Source organism: Nematolebias whitei, chromosome 6 (assembly GCF_014905685.2).
Source record: "Nematolebias whitei isolate Nwh7 chromosome 6, NemWhi1, whole genome shotgun sequence".
Taxonomy (NCBI): Eukaryota; Metazoa; Chordata; class Actinopteri; order Cyprinodontiformes; family Rivulidae; genus Nematolebias; species Nematolebias whitei.
The window spans coordinates 17315337-17337960 of NC_056503.1; the positions used below are offsets into that span (position 1 = coordinate 17315337).

Genomic DNA, 22624 nt, shown 5'->3' on the forward strand with positions numbered 1-22624 from the left:
GTGTGTGTGTGTGTGTGTGTGTGTGTGTGTGTGTGTGTGTGTGTGTGCATTCATTAACAAGTGGTGTACCACTCAGTTTCACAGGCTGTTTAAACGAATTAACGACAGAGGGTTCAATATAAAAACGAAACGTTGCCTACTTACTATAAATAATTCAGTTGTCTTTACAAGTTCTTGTCTATAGATTTTCCCATTCGTTCAGATGTGTTGACTTTATTTTGAAAATCTTCATCCTGCGTTCTACAAGCTGCAGCTCGTGCAGCTTGAGCTCTGCATGCATTAACCTTTAGCTCCTTAAAGGGATCTTCAGCTACTTGCACATATAGCCTTGATATGTTATTTCTCTATTAGGATAAAAGTTGTTGTTTATGACGCGTGAAGAATCATAATTACTTTAAAAATGTATGCTTATTACAGTTTTCACCTGAGGAAGTTGCCATTATTTTACCGGCTCGATGCAGTCTGAGGCGATGACATGTAATCTGTTGTGGTGGAGACTAAAAACACAAGGAGTCAAGGCTAAAAAGTTCAAACGTGATGATAAAATTATATTCTGTGCACAATATATGGGTCAAACTAACCAAACGTTCTTGTGATGTTTATTTTATTAGCTCCAGAGCTAACGCCATATATATTCACGTGAAAGCTGACTTATTTCTACATTCTTGTCTCTGACAACATGCTCCGGTTCTAATAAATGGGCTGAATGTCAGAAAATGTCCAAAATGAATACTCACACAGAATTTTTACATCTCCTTTTCATAGCTGAAGTAATTGTCCATCAAATAAGATCTATTGTTTCAACTAGATAAAGATCACTTTAAAGCTCTTTTCTTGGAGCGTTTCCTTTTATATCCACCTTAAAGTGAATTCTGTGTTTCATCGTGACTTCAGATCATTGTTTACAACTTTGAGGCTCCTTCCTCAGGTGCTTTCAGTGCAGCTTGATTTCATTCTTTCTGCTTTAACAGATTGTTTGGCTGTGCTCTCTGGAAACGAGCTTTATTGAACTCATCATCTGGTTCAGCTGGACATTTCTCCTAAAATGGACTCATTTTTCTAAACATCCCACTTTGAGGGACATTAATGGTTTTCTTTTGATGATGCTGTCAGTTCTTGACATCTTCATGGACGTTTTCACACACACCCTGCTGCCGCTCTGAGGCCTTAGGTGGATAATTTACTACTTGCAGTGTTCAGCTCATGGTTAGTCTTTGTGAAATTACTGATAGTTTTATCTTTAACGGACATTCTAGGTTGTAGACTGTACGGTTTTAACAAGAAGGTCCTGGGTTCAGTCCCTGCTTTGGTCCTGCAGTCTGTCTGTGTGGAGTTTGCATGTTCTCCTTGTGTCTGGTGGGAACTTCTCCAGGTACTCTGGTTTCCTCTCACAGTCCAAAAACATACATGCTATGTTGCTTCCAGGCCTCTTGCAAAAAAAAAAAAAAAAAAAAGAAAGATCTATGATCTCGATGAGATTCACCTGATTAATAAATGTAGGCTTTATGATAAATTGATCTTCTGGATTTTGCTTCACCACTCCAAGAAGTCCCACATTAAACGCATAATTTAGTTCATAGATATTTGTGAAAGCTGCAAGTTTTAATAACAAAAACAAAAAAAAGATTTAAATTTTAGAGCTGGTTTAGTGCTGCCCCCTAGTGGTCACTTCAATAAACGGTGAAAACGACAGGAGAAACAAAGAGCAGAGCTAAAAAACTTATCTGTTGGGTTTTAGGGAGTTCATCTCAAAGGAGAAATATTCGGAAATATTTAAGTGCACAACAGACATGGAGCAATATTATGCACCAGCAAATGACAGATCATGTTTTATTTTAATCACAATGATAATGATTACAATAGTAACAATAATAGTAAGAATAATCAGAAGAAGAAACAAACTATCAGAACATTTTAACTTGAAAAATAAATGTCAACACCAAAAACAACTGCAAGCATTTTTTCAGTTTATTCTTTTAACATCATTATTTTAAGTGACTGCAATTGTGAAATAGAAAAAAACAAAGACTTATACAACAAACGTGGTCAGAGGAATATTTTAAATAAAATGAAGCACTGATTAAAAACTCTAATGTAATATGTTATCTAAAGATGTACAAATTATAATATGGTGCTTAATGGCATAAATTACTTAACTTTTGTACAAATTTAATATTAGCTTTAGTCTGTTCAAACTACTTTAAATCATTAACACATCACATTTTCTTGAGACTCCTGTTTCCTGTTTACCCATCATGTCTTGATAACACAGGAATTAAAGGGATAGTTCAGTTTTCTGGAAGTGTGGATTTGTAGAAATATGAACAATTAATGTTTTATCAGTTGCAGATGGAGGAATAAAGTCTAATTCTGACTGGATTGATGAGATAAAGGCTAGTACGTGTGGGGTTTAGATTTAATTAGTGCCATTTTAGAACAACTTCAAACTAAAAAAATTCACAACATTTTTTCCCAAACCATAGTTTACAACTATTTGACAGACAGCTCACCCAGCTGGAGACGGATATTCTTGCCAGGGGACTGAACTTTGCGGTTGCACCAACTAGAATTCCTCTGGTGGAGATGATCACAGCCACAGAATCAGTCATCCGCAACAACAAAATGAAAGAGGGTGAAGCAGAACAACTCAGAATCAAAGTTTCATCCTGCCTCAGCAATGCCAAACCATCACCTTCCAACATCAGTAGAGAGGAGAGGGATGCACTCACCACTCTTAGCAAGGACAAAAACATCATCATTCTCCCAGCAGACAAAGGAAGGTGCACAGTGATTTTGAACCAGAAAGACTATCATGAGAAAGTTATGACACTCCTTAGTGACTTAAACACTTATGAACCTCTGAAAAGAGATCCAGGAAGTGGTTACAAGAAGAAGTTAATAGACTGCCTGAAAATTTTGGAGCAGGACAAGGCTATTGACCGTATTCTGTACCACAGACTGTACCCAGGGGAGGCCACACCTAGTCTGTATGGTTTACCTAAAATCCACAAACAAGGTGTACCTTTAAGACCAATTGTTAGCATGATTAACTCTGTCACTTACAATGTTTCCAAATATCTGGCGTCTGTACTCATCCCTTTAGTTGGCAGCTCAGAACACCACATACAGAACACCATGGACTTTGTGGACAAAATGAGGGATGTCGTCATGGAGACTGATGAAACAATGGTCTCTTTTGATGTCACGTCACTCTTTACGTGCATTCCTGTTGATGATGCAGTAGAGGTGGTCAGTTTAAAATTAAAATCAGACACCACTCTGAGCAGCAGGACCACGCTTTCCACAGAACAACTGTGTCAACTCTTGAAACTGTGCCTGCAGTCAACCTACTTCACATATGGGGAGCAATATTATAGGCAGAAACATGTGTGTGCTATGGGGTCTCCAGTTTCTCCTATTGTTGCCAACCTGTACATGGAGGAGGTAGAAAAGAGAGCCTTGACGTCCTTTTCAGGGACACCACCAAGTCATTGGTTCAGGTATGTTGACGACACCTGGGTTAAAATCAAATCTCAGGAAGTCCAACATTTTACTGACCACATCAACTCTGTGGATAAATACATCAAGTTCACACGAGAAGATGTAAAAAATGGCAAGTTGGCTTTCTTGGACTGTGAGGTCTCAGTCTCTGATAGAGGACATTTGCAAACTGAGGTGTACCGCAAACCCACCCACACAGACCAGTATTTGCAGTTTGACTCCCATCACCCTTTGGAGCACAAGTTAGGAGTCATCAGGACTCTGTATCACAGAGCAGACAGCGTCCCCACTAGCTCAGGAGCCAGGCAGAAGGAGAAATCCCACACAAGACAGGCTCTAGAGCAATGTGGATATCCTAACTGGGCCTTCCTGAAAGCAGAGAAGAAACCCAAACATGACTCCAGTCAGCCAACAGGTGAAAAGGAGGAACCCAGACCCAGACCAGTGGTCATTCCATATGTTGAGGGAGTATCAGAGAAACTGAGACGTTTATTTTCTAAACACAACGTCCCAGTGGCTTTTAAACCCCAAAATACATTACGGCAAAGACTGGTTCATCCCAAAGATCCAGTCCCCCGGCACAAACAGAGTAATGTTGTGTATGCTGTTCAGTGTCAGGAGGGTGATCAGTCTTACATCGGGGAAACAAAACAGCCACTGGCCAAAAGGATGGCCCAGCACAGAAGATCAACATCATCAGGCCAGGACTCTGCGGTCTACATTAATCTCCAGGCCAGCGGTCACTCTTTCAGGGATGAAGATGTTCACATCCTGGACAGAGAGGAACGATGGTTTGAGAGAGGAGTAAAGGAGGCCATCTTTGTGAAAAGAAACCGTCCATCGTTAAACAGGGGTGGAGGCCTCCGGGTTCAACTGTCCCCCTCTTACAATGCTGTGATTGCTAGTATCACTCAGCCCTCTGTGAATAGTAAACAGCCATCAGTGTTCTAATGATCCATTGTTAGGCTGATGGTCCTTCTTGAGCATGTGATCAGCTGGTTTTGGTTGTCAGCAGCAAACTGGTTGATCCACTCTGAGAAGGTGCTATTTAAGAGACTGAGCTGAAAACAGCACCTCAGTTTAGGAAATAGGAGGGAGGAATCTATATTAACAAGATTAAGAATAGGTCATACAAATCTGAACAGTCCATTGTTTATTATAGGGAAACATAATAGTGGACATTGTGACTTTTGCCAAAGTACAGAGTCTGTGAAAACACGTTATTTTGGACTGTTTAAAATATTCAACCGAAAGGAAACGTGTACTAGACCAAATGACAAATGACGTAATAAGTCCTATATGTTTGAAGAGCATATTAGAATGGGGATCCAGTAAATATGGACGCAAATACTTTATGTATTTCCTGAGGGCAACAGGTTTATACAAGAGAATCTAAGTTTATCGGAGCACTTATAACTACTAGTTCTAAATAGTACCTTTAGATTGCGGTAATACACCTTGAGGGATGTAAGTTGCCATTAAACCTCACAGAAGAAGAATAAGAATACAGCACCTCAGACTGAGGAAGTCTTTCGGATGAAAGACGAAATGTTTCTACATTTTTTTTGTTGTTTTGCTTTGTTTTGCTTTTTTGAATGTCCAGAGGACCAGATTTAACTTTTTTTTAGATTTTTCTACCTGGATTATTGAGCATGCATCAGGACATAGTTTACAATATTTTACACCACTGCCAACTTCACACTACATGATTAGTTACTAAAATAAATAAATTAAAAAAATAATCCAAGCACTAGCAGCAGCTAACTGTAGCACTTCCAGTGTAGCTTGTGGTAACATCATAATATTTCTGTTAGAATTAACCCGTAGTTAAACATGGACAAATTAATCAATTAACCACTTGTGGTTTCTTTAAATAATCTGTAATTCGTCCTGCATCCTGCATGTGCCACACTTAATCAGTTGTCAAAAAAAGGAAAAAAAAAAAAGCAGCATCAGCTGCTACAGCCAGATTACTATAGTCCGTAAATTAGGATAAAAAAATAAAAAAACGAGCACTCCTCTTTATTTTACCTAAACAAGTTCATTTAAGCGTTGTTAAATGTACATTAACTTATGTTAAGCAATTAAAGGAAGAAGTGGATAAAGATAATGGATGGATGGATTATTGTTGTATTAAGTTAAATGGAAAATGTTTTTTTTTTGGTTGTTGATTATTGTCCATCAGCTGGTCCATGCTAAAAATCTGCATAATCACTGAAAAACTCATGTCACTTGACCTCTATTTATAAATGTGAAACTGGCGTAAAAGTTTATGTGAAAGTTCTCGCAGAAACTGAAATGACGTGTTTGATGTTGGAGTTATTTTTAAACACTAACAATCCACTTTGATCCTCGTTCTGTGCTCGGATTAACTATCAGCTTGTCAATCCAGTGGGAAGCTCCAAACTCATGTTGTTCAAAGAGCTATGTACAACAGGTAAGACATTCATTGTTAATAACCTTACAACATAACTCTACTTCAAAAGATCTGAACTATTCCTTTAAATGAAATGAAAACAGCATTTAGATCAAGTTTAAAACCAAGAACCTTGCTGCTGTGACGGAGCAGTGATAAAAGCGTTGTCACCAGGGTGTTAATAATGCATGTAAAAGGAGAGCCGTCTGTTTGACTCAGTGGAAATCGGTGATGAATTCTTTAAATGTGTGTTTGACAGAAAGCCAACGGTTTTGCTCTCATTAGGTGTGGTTCCCGGTTTTCTTCTCAGAATTAATTTTGCGGCTCCTCCTCTGTCAGACAGTTTGTCCATCCTCCTGTGCGTTGGTCGTCAACTCTTGCTGTGTTGCGCTTTGCGTTGCGTGTTGGCCGTTTGATGTTGGTGCAGTGCTTTGTGATTCATCCTGGTTTTTCTCTTCTCTCTGTGCATTTTCCCATAGAGTCTGTGGGGCCTCTGAGCTTCTTATTGTCTGCTGCTCCGAAACACCGTCACTTTCAGAACAATTTCCACTTTCATTCTTACACCCAATTTCTGTCTTGGACTTCCGCTTGCTCTGGTCTCGACACGACTGCCTGCGAATCGTCTGTCGGTGTTTGCTGCGACGCGCTTGATTGCAGTACAACGTGCGCCTGCGATGCCATTGGTTAATGGAGTTTTGGGCCTCCATGCTGAGCTGGCGGGCAGCCAGCCGTGGCCGGAAGCTGCTGATGTAGTACAGAGAGGCATATAGAGTTGTAAGGTAGTAGCCACCTGTGGATAAGAGCAAATAATCAGTCAGATAAATGCTGCTTTAGCACACAAAGACTTATCTTTGATTTTATGAGTATGAGCAAATTTAAAGTGATTGGTTATCTTCTTTAACTTTGGGTTTATGTGTATAAGCAGACAGTATATTACCTGCAGTAGACAAGTAAACTTAAGAAATATTGTTTTAGTGAGTTCTAAGATGACAACTACTTCAAACTGGGTTCATTCAAGAGTGGACCTCCAAAACTCAAACATTTTTTTACACTTTGAATAACTGCTGTATTAGACATTTTAACCAGCCTCTATAACACAGTATCTCTTGTGATGGTCCCAAGCCCCGGTAAACGGTGAGGGCTGTGTCAAGAAGGGCATCCGGCGTAAAACACTGTAGCCAGAAATAACATGCAAGTTCATCTAAACAACACCATACCAGATCGGTCGAGGCCAGGGTTAACAACGACCACCACCGGTGCTGTTGACAAACAGAGTGCCAGCAGAAATTGTCCTGCTGTTAGTCGAAGACCACGAGGAGGGAAACGTGTCAGGAGACAGAGGGAGAAGAGGAAAGTGAAGAATGTAGGACTGAAGGTGTCAACTCTAATTGTGGGGAAATGACAGGCAAAGGTAGAGAACTTATTGACATGATGCAGAGAAGGAAGGTAGATGTTTTATGTGTCCAAGAGACCAAGTGGAAGGGGAGCAAGGCTCGCAGCATTGGAGCAGGGTTCAAACTGTTTTACTATGGTGCAGATAGAAAGAGGAATGGAGTAGGGGTGGTCCTGAAGGAGGAGTTGACAAAGAATGTAGTAGAGGTGAAAATAGTGTCAGATAGGATGATGTGCCTGAAGGTAGAAGTAGAAGGTCTTATGCTAAATGTTGTCAGTGGTTATGCTCCACAGGTTGGATGTGACATAGAGGAGAAAGATACATTTTGAAAGGATCTGGATGAAGTGATAGAGAGTGCTCCCAGGAAGGAGAGTGGTGATCGGAGCAGACCTGAATGGACATGTTGGTGAAGAAAACAGAGGAGATGAGGAAGTGATGGGTAGGTTTGTTGTCAAGGAAAGAAACCTTGAAGGACAGATGGTGGTGGATTTTGCCAAGAGAATGGAAATAGCTGTAATCAACACTTATATCCAAAAGAGTGAGGAACATAGAGTGACCTATAAGAGTGGAGGAAGGAGTACGCAGGTCGACTACATTCTGTGTAGAAGAGGAAACCTGAGGGAGATTGGAGACTGTAAGGTTGTGGCAGGAGAGAGCGTGGCCAGACTGCATCAGATAGTTGTGTGTAGAATGACTGTTGTTGTGAAGAAGAGAAAAAGTGTAAAATCAGAGAAGAAGACCAAATGGTGAAAGTTAAAGAAGGAAGAATGTTGTGAAAATTTCAGAGAGGAGCTGTTAAAGGCTCTGGGTGGTAAGAAAGAGCTTCCAAATGACTGGAATACTACAGCAACAGTTATTAGAGAGACAGGTGGAAGATACTTGGTGTGTCATCTGGACAGAGAATGGATGATAAGGAAACCTGGTGGTGGAATAAAGAAGTGCAGGACGACGTTCAAAGAAAGAGATTAGCCACAAATAAATATGACAGTGAGAGGACTGAAGAGAGGAGACAGGAATATAAGGAGATGGGACGTAGAGCAAAGAGGGAAGTAGCTAAGGCAAAGCAGAGGGCGTATGATGAGTTGTATGGGAGACTGGACACTAAAGAGGGCGAGAAGGACTTGTACCGATTGGCAAGACAGAGGGATCAGGCTGGAAAAGATGTGCAGCAGTTTAGGCTTGTTAAAGATAGGAAAGGTAATGTTCTAACAAGTGAGGAGAGTGTGATGGGAAGATAGGAGTACTTTGAGGAGCTAATGAATGAAGAGAATAATCAGGAAAGAAGAGTAGAGGTAATAGAAGCTGTGGACCAGGAAGTGGGAAAGATTAATGAGGATGTGATAACTTTGTTATCACTTTCTTATCGCTTTCACATTTTTTAAATTGAGTTAGGAAGTTTTCTGTTGGTGTGGGGTTTAATACTCTTTCCTGTTCTCTATGTGGAGTCAGAAATGAGCACAATTGCAAATATCTGAAGAAATCTGTTAAATCAAATTCAATGAAAATTCTTCTTCTACATTTTCTTTCGGCTTTTCCCTCTTCAGGGGACACCAGAGCAAGTCATCCTCCTCCATCTCACTCTGTCCTCCGCATCCTCTGTCCTCACTCCAACTACCCCCATGTCCTCTCTAACTGCATCCATATATCTCCTCTTTGTCTTTTTCCTGGCAGCTGCATTTCTAACATCCTTCTACAAATATAGCCACTGTCCCTCCTCTGGACATGTCCAAAAATCTCAGTCGGGCATCTCTAACTTTATCTCCCAGTTGTTCAACCTGTGCTGTACCTCTAATATCATTCCTAATCTTATCCATCCTTGTCACTCCTAAGGAGAACCTCAACATATTCATTTCTGCCACTTCCAGTTCTTTCTCCTGACTTTTAGTCAATGTCACTGTCTCCAGACCATACACCATAGTTTGTCTCACCACTGTCTTGTAAACTTTTCCTTTGACCTTTACTGACATCCTTTTGTCACAAATCACTCCTTTGTATCATTCATGTAATCACTCATTTTCCATCCACTGCCTGGACTCTCTTTTTAACACCCCCCCCCCCCCCCACACACACACACACATTTTCCTGGACAATGGACCCCAAGTACTTGAAGTCCTTTGTGACCTCTGCTCCTTGTAGCCTCACTGTTCCAGTGGCCTCCCTCTCATTCACACATATGTACTCTGTTTTATTATGGCTGACTTTCATTACTCTTCTTTCAAGTGAATACCTCCACCTCTAAGTTCTCTTCCACCTGTTCCTTGTTCTCGCCACAGGTCACAATGTCATCTGCAAACATCATAGTCCACGGGGATTCCTGCCTGACCTCATTGTTAGTCAGTCCATCACCAGAGCAAACAAGAAGGGGCTCAGAGCTGATCCTTGATGCATCCCACCTCCACCTTGAAGCTATCTGTCACTCCTACAGCACATCTCACCACTGTCCTGCTGTCCTCATACATGTCCTGTACCAATGTAACTTACTTGTCTGCCACTGCAGATTTCCTCATGCAATACCACACCTCCTCCCTCAGCACCCCGTCATGCTTTTTCTAAATCAACAAAGACACAAGGGAGTTTATTTTTATTTTTATCATCTCTGCACTTCTCCATCAGCATTCTCAAAGCAAAGATGGCATCTGTGGTGCTCTTTCTCAGCATGAAACCATACTGCTGCTCACAGATAGTCACTTCTCATCCCAGATGTTCATTGTGTGACTCATCCACTTAATTCCCCTGTAGTTGCTACAACTCTGTATATCACCCTTGTTCTTAGAAATGGGCACCAGCACACTTCTTCTCCATTCCTCAGGCATTTTCTCACCCTCAAATATGCCATTGAATATTTGAGCCGAAAACCTCACTGCCATCTCTCTAAGACATTTCCAAACTTCCACTGGTATGTCATGAGGTCTTACTGCCAGTGCCTTCCCCTTCATTCTTTTCAGAGCTTTCCAGACTTCACCCTCACTAATGGGGGCACCCTTGGGGCAGCTGTGGTTGAGTAGTTAGAGCAGTCGTCCTCCTATGTAAGAGGTGGGGGTTCGATTCCACCAGCTGAAGTGTCCCTGGGCAAGACACTGAACCCCTCATATCTTCTGATGTGTGTCCCATTGGTGTATAAATGTTTTCTTAAAGAACTGATTATTCTTTGTAGAGACATAAATAGTAAATAAATAAAAATAAATAAATATCCATCCATCCATTATCATTTACTCGCTTCTCTCATTTTGGGTCATGGGGTTTGCCGGTGCCCACGTCCAGCAATCACTGTGTGAGGGGCGGGGTACATCCTGGATGGGTTGGAAATCCATCACATGGCCACATAGAGACAAACGAGACAAACAACCATTCACTCTCTCACTCACACCTAGGGACACTTCAGAGTTACCAATCAGTTTAACAAGCATGTTTTTGGTCTGTGGGAGGAAATTGGAGTACCTGGAGAAAACCCACGCATGCACGGAGAGAACATGCTAACTCCACCCAGAAAGGCCCCCGGACCGGGATTTGAACCAGGGACCTGCTCGGTGACAGGCAGCAGCTCTACCAGTTGTGCCACCGTGCTGCCCATAAATGTATAATATATAAATAAAAATAAATAGTAGAGTGCTGTACAAATGGGTAAATGAGGGCACAGATTTTAGTGTAAAGCGCTTTGAGTATCGTAATAAGATAGAAAGGCGCTATATAAGTACAGTTCATTTACCATTCCATTTACTAATCTTTCCCACTACCTTGTCCACAGTTTATATGACCTCTACTCTTCTTTCTCTTTCATTCTCTTCATTCATTAACTCCTCAGAGTACTCCTATCTTCCTGTCACACTCTCCTCACTTTTTAGAACAATACCATTTATATCTTTAACAAACCTAACCTATATTCTAACATCCTTTCCAGCTTGATCCCCCTGTCTTGCCAATCAGTATAAGCCTTTCTCGTCCTCTTTAGTGTTCAGCCATACAACTCATGCAACATATAACAACCCATACAACTCATCATATGCCTTCTGCTTCACCTTTGCCACCTTCCTCTTTGCTCTACATTGCATCTCCTTAAATTCCAATATTATGCCTCCTTAAATTCAGTTACAAATATGGGTGGGGTTTCATCCAAGTACATTATAAAATATAAACACGATGTTAGGTGAAATGGCTATTTATTGTCATTATTGTATGTTCTCAAACAACGATGAAATTTTTGCTCTGCACTTAACTCAACACACATAAAATACACACAGGTGGAGCAGCAAACAGCTATGTAAGCACCTGGGGAGCAGTGAGGGAATAGAGAGCTTGCAGAAGGACATCACATCATGTGGGCATGGTAGGCAGGGAGATGAACTTGTGACATTCTGGTCCCAAGTCAACTGCCCATCACTGCATCACAGCCACACCCATAAGAACATCTTCATGATTTTTTGACTGAAATGTGTTTGGCTGCTGTCTACTACAGGTGTATAGGCCTCACCCTCTCCCTGCAGTTGTGTAGGGTCCAGCAGCTCCATCATGTAGTCTGTATCCACCTGTAAGGCGACTAAGTTGCTTCGCAGCAGCACCCATGTCAAGCAGGGTAGGAAATCATCTGCTCCAAACACCGTCCCTGCATGAGATGAGAGCGTCAGCAAGATTAGTCACACCCAGAGAGAGATAGCTGGGACTGAAATCCTCCTGATCCCAAATCACTACCAGCCCACCTGAACTACCGTTAGCACTCATGCTGTGATAAATGCTCTTGCAGACTTTGAGAAGAATCTGAATCTTCTTGTTTGGGGAGTAGGTCCCGTGCATACTATTCCACCTCTGTTGTATCCGCTCCAGTATGATAGAGTCAGGAACTCCAACTCCCGCTGAACCCCCCAGTTCCTGTACTTTTTTCTTCTCCAGCAGAAGAAAGTTGCTTTGGAGCCGCTCAAAGCTGCCGTTGTTGGTGCAGGACGTGTGAATGCAGCTGTAGAGATGAGCAGAAACGGGCTTTAGAGCCACTTTGTGGAGGGACAGCTCCACCAGGGACTCTATGGGGGATGGGGATTCAAAACAAAGCAAGAAGAAATTAACACCAAAAACTCAAGTTATAAGATTGTCAAAACTATTTACTTTGATAATCATGTTAACAATATTTGACATTACTGTGTTGACAGCTCACTAACCGATCTCAAAGTCATTGAGGTCAGTAATGCTGTCCAATATGGCCTGGATGTCTGGACAGTCCAGGAGCATCTCCCTCAGTGATGTAAGCGATGACCTCACTTCCTGTAAGAACTCTGACCCTGTCACACCACTGGGGTCAGTACCTCCCTTCAGAGTCACGTCCACAAATCCCTTCACAGCTTCAGCAAAGGCCCTGCCCTTCCTCTCGCTCAGCTCCTGCACTCGATTGATCAGTCTTTTCTTCTGGGACACCAGCCCTCCCAGCGCCTGGCCCACAGCTGAGAGACGGTTTATGACTTTATTGGCCAAACGGTGTGGTTGTGGAGTGTGTGATGAGGGGCTTGGGATGTAGGTTTCCTGCTCTTCCTCTATGCTGCTGATCGACAGCGAATCGAGCTCCAGTGAAGGGGGGTGGAGTAAGGACAAGGGCCTGGGTGGAGGCAACCAAAACCCATCTTCAATCCAGGACACCCGATGAGGACACTGAGGCACAGGGCTACTGTGACGATGCAGCTCAGGTGTGGTGCTTCCTGGGGTGGAGGAAATGGAAAGGCTCCCTGTGCTCACTTTTTGAGGGGCACTGTTGAGAAAATCCTTGCTTGGCCTCCTGAGGACCACTTCTGTTGGTGTTGGCTGGGCGGAGGAGGAATCAGCTGACCTGGCTCTTACTAGACCTTTACAAGGAAAACGTGGCAAACAAACACAAAGTTCTTTTAAATTAAGAGCCAAACTGAATGCCTAAAATGCAAATGTCTAAAATAGATTCTCATTTATGTCTAAAACGTTTAAGTTCTGACCTGCACCCTCTGGACTGACAGCAGAGGATTCTTGCTCCAAAGAGATGGCTCGCTTATTCTGTAGACCTGACCCTGCCCATGTTCGGGTGGTGCTGAGGCGGCGTTCTTGTCTGTTAATGGAGGATTGTACAGCTGCTGTCCTGTGAGTCAGCCAGTCGTCTCCATGTTCATGAAGGTAGAGTGGATTTACGATGCACAGAGCACCGTTGGTGGAAGTCAACTTGGAAAAACACAAGCAGAAATATCAATAAAGATTTTTTTTTTTCATTCAACTTTTATTTATTCAGGTTAATCCCACTGAGCCTCGAGGACTCGTTTACAAGAGAGATCTGACTTTGTGATGACAACAGTAGACAACAATGACAACAATAGACAATCGTAAAAGATGCATACAATTTTTTTTAAACAAGTTAAAATAAAATGGCAACCAAAAGGACAATCGAAAGGAAAAGTAGCGAAAAAAACAGAAAGATTATAAAGTGATGCAGAAAACTAAAAACAGGAACACTGGTTTTTGTCAGGAACTTAACAGATGTTTGAAGCCACTTAAACAGGTCAAGGTCGAGAGCTTCAGATGTTTTTGCAAGATATTCCAGGAAACAGGAGCGGAGTAAAAGGCCCTTTTGCCTAGTTCAGTCCGCAGTGAGGGAACACTGCATGTAATAATGTCCTGAGAGTGCACGCTGTAGCTGCACTCATGCCAAGGGCATCAGAAGCATCCGTAATTCCTGTGTGGCATTTGCAGTGGGGGTGCTGTGTGTGTGGGGGGGGTGCATGGGTGGCGTGCTGGGGCGTCTCCGGGCCTATGGTGCGGAGCTCTTGATGTGAGAGCCGGCCCTCCTCAGCTGCGGCTCCCTGCTGCTCTGCCCCTTGGGCTGGGGCCGGCCTGTGGTCGCTGTCAGGTAGATGGTGCATGCGGTCGGCCCGACAGAGATTCTGTCGGGCTATCTGTGTGTGCCTGTTGGTTGCTCAGGTTGGGTTTTTGGTGGTCCCCCCTCTCTTGGATCAATTTGGGCCCCACGTTTGGTGTGGGGCCCACTCCCCCCGGTCGTGCCCCCCTTTGGCGGGGGACCCCCTTGCCACCGGTGCATTGGTGGCTCTCGGTGTCTGGGCTGGGTGGTGGGGTGCACGTCGGTCCGCCCTGGTTGCTGCCTGGCGGGGCCTGGGTGCCCTGGCTCTGTCGGGGCTCTGCTGGGGGGTGGTATGGCCTCGGGGCTTGGGGCTAGGTGTCCATGGCCGGATCTACTTGGGGGGGGCATGGGTCGCCGGCCGGGCCTGTGGGCTCGTCGCTGCAGCTTCCTGGAGGCTCTGCATTGTGGTGGCTGGGGTCACCCGGTTCTTTCCTCTGCTCCTGTCTGGGGGGGTGCGGTTCTCCCTGTTGGGAGACTCTTGGGGCTCCGGGCCTGTGGGCCGCTGTGTGTCTGTGGCTCCGGTCCTCCCTATGTTGCCATTGTGTCCTGGGGGGGCGGGTCTGTGGGCCCCCGCGTCCACTATTGGGCATTCTTTTGTAGAAATCTGGTGGTGGCGGGCGTGCTTGCACGAGTGTTTGGATTCAGGTGCTTTGACAGATGCACGCTAGGTTGGGTAGTGGTGGAAGCTAGATGATTCCTTGTGCGATGTCGAATGTTTCATGGTGATATTGTGGGTGGCATTGTGCTGTGCATGTTGTTTTGTCATGGTGATCTCTCGTTTTATCTTCTTCTCTTTTATTATTTATTTATTCTTCTTTCTTCTCTTTCTTTAAAAAAAAATAAAAAAAAAAAAAAAAATTGTGCGATGATGATAAGTTCATTGAAACACTTCACAATGTTTCTACACTTAAACTGAGCTCACAACAATAACAAAAAAAAAAGAAGCATCCGTAATGTGGGGGGGACACAATGATGTGTGTAGGTGTGTGTGTGTGCGTGTAAAAAAGTGTACAATAGTGAACAAAAAAAACATAATTTCACCTAGATTTCCTTTAATTCCACACATTTAAAACATGTTTCTCACAAAGTTTGTGTAAATTCAGCGGTGGTTTTTAAAGACATTTTAACTTTATTGCACTTTAATACAGAGCGTCAGGTCGGCAAAATTTGTGTTTATAGAGAAATAATAAACATCACCACTAGACATTTTTACTTGTGTTCAACACTACTCATCTAAATGATGTTTCTCACGAAGCTTGAGGACAATAAGGTGTGGGGTTTTAAAGACATTTCAACATTAATGTACCTGAACACACGTCTCTTACACCTGCAGCGTCTGACAGCATCACACACTTAGCACTAAGCTCAGATGCTACAGACGTGGTGCTCCTCTCGCATCCTCACAACACGAATATCTCTTTATGATCGACCCCCCCCCCGGTCAACAACTGCCCGCAATAAGTTCGCTAAATTGGCGAGCGAGCAACACAGAGGTGTCTCCACCTCCTCCACCTGTGCACGTTTTCTGTCGAGGCAGAAGGAGACGTAGACGAGAAAACAGTGCAGGCAGCAGGTTGCTGTGTTTAGAGTTGGAGGTAACCAGGAAAACCTGGAGTGGAGTTTTAGTGGCTTGAGTATTCTCCTATTAATCAAGTGAAATGGATTTGTTCACAAAGAAAGAGAAACTGCGCCGACTGAACTAATGTTTCATAGTAAAAGTAGGGGGGCCAAATGAACATTTTTTTAATGTGGGGGGGACTTGTCCCCTTCACATATAATGGTTGCGACGCCTATGACTCACGCAGTGACATGTAGGAGGAGATGTATGAAGGCAGCAGACCAAGGAGTGATTTAAAGATGAAAATGTACCAGTGGGAGAGTCTGCAAGAAGTTAATGAAGACCAGTTAACCAGTGAATACAGGGTGCAGTGATGGGTACGATAGTTACAGCCAGTTATGAAACTTAGTGCACCATGATAGACAGCATCTGCCGGGTGCTTGTAGGAGTGTTCATGTAAATAATGTCACCGTAGTCAACAGAGGGAAGGAAAGTCGCAGTTACAAGGCGTAGATGGTGACACTCTGAACATCTTAATGCATCAGTCAGTTAACTTTTCAAAAGGTAACCTTTTATTCAGTATATGTCTCACTTTTGCGCCATTTATTTGACTTTTGGCACATAAGCATTGGAACACTGTGAAAAAGTTAATTGTTAGGCATCAAAAGCAACAATAAACTTTGATGAACCTGCAAATAGGATGTAATAGCTTTTAGCATTGTTGCTTGCAAACAGTGGCAGTTTCTGATATGGGAGTTATAGGTAGATGCTCAAGGCTTCATTTTGTCAAGAGCGGCATGAGCACCTGGTCTCGACCCATCCTCTCCTCAAAAAAATAAAACACATTATTTCACAAAACTGTCTAACCTACATATCAGTCGTCAAGGGAATGTGTATTTTTTGCACTCACCATACTTCATTTTACTTGATTCATGTATTCATGCACTGCTTTTTACTGTTATCATGAATTATATTAAAATGTTCTGTGATCATTACTCTATGTAATAATCAGTCTTGACGTGACTGATCAGTAAAGAGACAGCACAAGATCAGTTTTCTTTTCCTCAAGGTTTAATTGATATGATTACAGTGACGTGGTTCCATAGAGTCCTTGGAAGATGTTTGGCTTTCCACATACCTCATCGTTTCTGTCTGCAGCTGGGTTATGGGAACAGCACGACAGGGTGAGAGGGGCTGGAAGACTGGCACATGGGTGTTTCTACAAAACAAACTTTTTCAGTTTGGGAAGTCAGAATGGGTCAGAACCTCAGACAGGTGAAGGCATTATATGTGTGTACTTGCAAATGCATTGATCTTCTACGATTGCTGGCTGTTCTCCAAAGCCTTATAATAAATCTGATGATGTCTACACACGATTGTTTTGGGAATCTCTTTTGTCCACGACATCAGTTTCCTATCGCCCACTTGTGGGTAGTGGGTGCCCTATGCCAGGTGCAGGGTGTGTATCTTTTGCTGAGGTCTGACAAACAGGTTGTGAAAGAAAGGGAGGGGGAGAAAGAGGGGGATTCTCTCATCTCCCTTGCTGGGCCAGGGATGCATTGTACACCTAATAGAAGTGGTTCGTTAAGTAAATCACACAATTGATTACTCCCAAACAAAGCACATTTCATTCATAATATCATGAATATAGCCAATAGTTCACAGCTTATTTGTGTGATATTGCTGAAAACAGTAATACAAAAACGAATCTGCACACCAAGGAAGGTGAATTAGTTTAGGCCTAAGTTGTTTTGACTCATGTTTAGGGCTGAGCGGTGATAACCTAACCTTCTCGTGTGCTAGCTACTCACATGGAAGATGGACAAGAACAGGTTTAAGTCATCAGGTGCCCAGTTTAGGAAAAATAGAAAAGAAGAAGAGATATAAGCAAAAGATAAAAAGGTATGAAGCTGTATCATCTCTTGGGGCATGAAAGGTGTTACGTTATGTAGGCTGTACATGTTGCAAAATAGGCTTACTATTAATTAATGACATAAGACGCTTACTGTTGTTTACATTTAGCTGCTTAGGCCGACATATTTGGTTTTCAGCAGAAAATATTATTATTTTGAAGATTAAAATTCTTCTAAAACTAATCTACTGTGTGTGAAAGTAGGCTACTATAATTACTAACGGCAGCAAGGCTCACAGCATTGGAGCAGGTTTCAAACAGTTTACTATGATGTGGATAGAAAGAGAAATGGAGTAGGGGTGGTCTTGAAGGAGGAGTTGGCAAAGAATGTAGTAGATGTAAGAAGAGTGTCAGATAGGGTGATGTGCCTGAAGGTAGAAATAGAAGGTCTGAGTCTTAACGGTGTCAGTGGTTATGCTCCACAAGTTGGATGTGATGTGGAAAAGAAGGATCTGGATGAAGTGACAGAGAGTATTCACAGGGAGGAGAGAGTGATTGGAGCAGACCTGAATACCATACCATACCATTTTATTTATAAAGAACTTAAAACAGCAGCAAGGCCAACCAAAGTGCTGTACATGAAAAACAAGCAAAGGACACAGGATAAAAACATAGATCCAAATGGAAAAAGATAATAACTAACATAGGCTACATTGTAGAGTACAGACAGGATTGAAAACAAATCACTGTGTCAAAAACCAGGGAATAAAATGAGTTTTTAAGCAAGACTTAAAAACAGTGAGTGTGAGAGCCGACCTGACATGTAGTGGTAAATCATTCAACAGTCTTGGACCTGCAACAGAGAAGGTCCCGTCACCTCTGAGTTGGAGACGGGTTCCTGGAACCACTAGGAGCATCTGATCTGCTGACCTCAGAGAGCGCTGTGGGACATTTGGCTGCAGCAGATCAGCGAGATAAGAGGGGCAGAACTGTTCAGAGACTTGAAAACATTCAGAAGGATTTTGAATTGAATTCAAAAGTGAACCGGGAGCCAGTGCAGGGAGGCCAGAACTGGTGTAATGTGCTCTCTTTTGCCTGTACCGGTTAAAATTTGCAGCATTTGGACCAGATGTAATTGTGCGATGGAGGTCTGACTGATTCCCAAAAGAAGTGCAGTGCAGTAATCAAGTCTGGATGTTATGAATGCATGTATTACAATCTCAAGGTCGTTTTTGGACAGTATAGGCTTCAATTAAGACAGTGGCCTCAGCTGGAAAAAACAGGATTTAACAATCATGCTTACATGACTGTAAAGTTTCATGGAAGGGTCCATTATCACTCCCAGATTTGTGACTCCTTGTTTCTCTAACGGGGCAAGAGAGGAAAGGTCGATGAAGTGGTTCTTGATAGTGCTATTAGGAGGAAACAGCATGACTTCAGTCTTCTTCTCATTGAAACTTAAGAAATTTAAAGCCATCCAGACCCTGATGTCAGCCAGGCAGTGAAGAAGAGGCTGAACAGAATGTGCACCAGTGTGCTGAGGGAAGTAAATTTGTAAACAGTGAATGGACATGTTGGTGAAAGAAACAGAGGGGACAAGGAAGCGATGGGTCGGTTTGGTGTCAAGGAAAAAAAACCCCAGGAAGGACAGATGGTAGTGAATTTCACCAAGAGAATGGAAATGGCTGTAGTCAACATTTATTTCCAAAAGAAGGAGAAACATAGAGTGACCATTAAGAGTGGAGGAAGGAGTACACAGGTACACTACATTTTGTGTAAAAGAAGAAACCTGAGGGAGATTGGGGACCTATGGCAAAAGAGAGTGTGGTCAGACAGCATCAGATGGTTGTGTGTAGAATGACTGTTGTTGTGAAGAAAAGAAAAAGAGTAAAATCAGAGAAGACCAAATGGTGGAAGATTAAGAAGGAAGAATGTTGTGAAAAATTCAGAGAGGAGCTGTTAAAGGCTATAGGTGGTAAGAAAGAGCTTCCAGATGACTGGACTACTACAGCAACAGTAATTAGAGAGACAGGTAGGAAGGTACTTGTTGTGTCATCTGGACAGAGAATGAATGATAAGGAAAACTGGTGGTTGAATAATGACGTGCAGGAAGCTTTTCAAAGAAAGAGGTTAGCCAAGATGAAATATGACAGTGAGAAGGCTGAAGAGAGGAGACAGGAATATAAGGAGATGGGATGTAGAGCAAAGAAGGAGATGGCAAGGGCAAAGCAGAAGGTGTCATTAAGTTCTGCCTGTCCCCAAAACAGTGTGTTTATCTGAATTTGGCTCCCCTGACTGGCCTTGAAAGCCACTTCATCTGAATTCGTATGGAGAACATGTAATCTGATGCTCTGCCCCCCTCCCCCTCCCATCGAGGAATTTCCAACTGATCAACCAGAGGAAACCAGCTGATAAATATTGTGTCATCATTTCAGAACTCTTGCATTCCCATAGGCGTTGTCCTTGGCCATTCCCCGACATCCCTCGAAAATGTTTACGGATCTCACCGGAGGGAACTGGTTGATTATTTCATCCTTATCAGAACTCTTACATTGCCCTTAAGAGCATCCTTGGACATTGCTCACCGCTCTCGTCGTCTCTCCCCCCCCTCTGCGGAATGTTTACGTCACTATGTGCTTGTATGTGCTTGTATGTGCGAACATGTTTTTTTAATATTAGTTTTTCTTCACAGCCAAGAAGAAAAAGTTTAATAGGAATTTTTTTTTGCCTCTAATTCCTACATGTGTCTAGTTTCACTACATTTTTTCTGTCCAAACAGATCTCACCTGTAAATGAGTCTTTGAGGCTCAATGTGATTTATCTGTCTAAATAAAGGTTGAATGAATGAAAGTATGAAGTGGTGTATGGGAGGCTGGACACTAAAAAGGGTGAGAAGGACTTGTACTGACTGGCGAGACAGGAGGATTAGGCTGGAAAGGATGTGCAACAGGTTAGGCTTGTTAAAAATAGGAATGGTAATGTTTTAAAAAGTGAGAGTGTGTCGGGAACATGGAAGGAGTACTTTGGGGAGCTAATGAATGAACAGAATGAAAGAGAAAGAAGAGTAGAGGTCATAGAAACTGTGGACCAGGAAGTGGGCAAGATTAGTGAGGGTGAAGTCTGGAAGCTCTGAAAATTATGAAGGGGAAGGCAGTAGGACCTGATGACATACCAGTGGAGGTTTGGAAATGTCTTGGCGAGATGGCAGTGTGTTTTTTTTATTCAAATATTCAATGGTATATTTGAGGGTGAGAAAATGTCTGAGGAATGGAGAAGTGTGCTGGTGCCCATTTGTAAGAACAAGGGTGATGCACAGAGTTGTAGCAACTACAGGAGAATTAAGTTGATGAGTCACACAATGAAGATCTGGGAGATAATTGTGAAAGCTAGACTTAGATGAGAGGTGACTGTGAGCAGCAGTATGGTTTCATGCCAAGAAAGAGCATCGCAGATGCCATCTTTGCTTTGAGGATGCTGATGGAGAAGTACAGAGAGGGTCAGAAAGAACTCCATTGTGTCTTTGTGGATTTAGAAAAAGCGTATGACAGGGTGTCGAGGGAGGAGGTGTGGTATTGCATGCGGATATCTGGAGTGGAGAAGTATGTTAGACTGGTACAGGACAGGTATGAGGACAGCCCTTTTAGATTAATCTAACTGGATTATTGAGCATGCGTCAGGACATAGATCACATGATTAACTGATGTAGCTAACTGGACCCTATAAGAAGGAAAACCTATTTGACAATGTCTAAGAGGGTCTTGATTGTCTTCATACTGAAGGGGGTGTTTCAACTTTGCCGACTCCCACCATGTTCTAATATGTTATTTAGGTTGTAGAGAGAATAGAGGACAAGATAAATTTGAGATTTGGACAGAAAATCTGATTTCAACACAAATTCAAGGTGAAGTTCAGCATCAGAACACCTGAAGACTGTTTTGTTTGTACTCCATGAAGTTTTGAGAGGATGCTCTGACTTTAAACTTCCTCTGTTTACAAAACAAGGAAGTTATTCCCCTATTGATGCTGGTATCCTTTTCTCATATTTAGACCCAAAAAGCAACATACCTGTATGGAGCACATAACATTACTTAGTTCCCTGTTTGTCATTTCCTCAGTCTGCAGTTCAGGTGGTGTGATAAGCCAAGTTTCTGTAGAGGAAGCATAAAAGACACATGAAAAGTCAGATAAAAGTCTCTAATCTTGTGTTTTTGCTGTAGAAAAATGATCCTAGGACTCACTGGGTTCGAGCGGAATGAGACAATCTTTGTTCATCTTTGTTAAGCTGTAGATCCAACAGGGAATGACCAGACAGACAGGTAGCACATCCCTGATACATAAGAAGAGACAGACATGGATAAAAAAAACTATCTGGACATACTGTACAGATCCTGTTAACATGCTTGTATGGAAAACTGGTTTTTACCTGGTTAGAGAGTAGAAAAGCACCAACTGTGGCAAATCAGAGAAAGAAAGACGAGACTCACACAGCTGGAAGACTGTCAGAGAGAAACAGAGAAACAGTGGGCAAGGTAGACTTATTAGTCTATTTCTTATATTTTAAAAAAGCATTTCAGGAAACGTTTAAAGTCAGAGTCAGAGTCAGAGAGTCAGAGTTTCTTTATTGTCATTCGCACCTCATGTGGTACATGTGGTGGAGCGAAATTATGTACACGGGGTCCCAGTTACATCCAACAATAAAATGTCTAAGAAAAACAGTAATAACATCTAAGATATGAACTAAGAAAAACATCAACTAAATATACACTAAGCACTCATAACATAAAACATTGAACATCAGCACAAACATGAACATGAGTCTGTGAGCAGATGTGCATGCATGAACACATCAACATTGAAACAGATCAGCAGCAACATGAAACAGATCAGCAGCAACATGATATGGTTTTTCACAGTGATTATTCTAGTTAGAGATTCATGAGTCTAACAGCCTCAGGGTAGAAGCTGTTCCTCAGTCTAGTGGTTCTACACTTAATGCTCCTTAACCTCCTTCCTGAGGGGAGTGGGGCAAAAAGTGTGTGTGCTGGGTG

At 42.5% G+C, this 22624-nt stretch overlaps 1 protein-coding gene across 1 annotated transcript in view; it reads right to left on the reverse strand.

The window, feature by feature from the left end:
- Positions 1–22624, reverse strand: part of rinl (Ras and Rab interactor-like) — a 44854-nt gene that overhangs the window by 10579 nt on the left and 11651 nt on the right. The window contains exons 3-10 of the mRNA XM_037678508.1: positions 22000–22072; positions 21815–21903; positions 21642–21724; positions 13256–13475; positions 12458–13132; positions 12005–12322; positions 11779–11910; positions 6468–6707 (exon numbers count right to left, since the gene is read on the reverse strand). Of these exons, the coding sequence (XP_037534436.1) occupies positions 6468–6707; positions 11779–11910; positions 12005–12322; positions 12458–13132; positions 13256–13475; positions 21642–21724; positions 21815–21903; positions 22000–22072 (1830 nt within the window). The remainder of the gene's footprint in view (positions 1–6467; positions 6708–11778; positions 11911–12004; positions 12323–12457; positions 13133–13255; positions 13476–21641; positions 21725–21814; positions 21904–21999; positions 22073–22624) is intronic.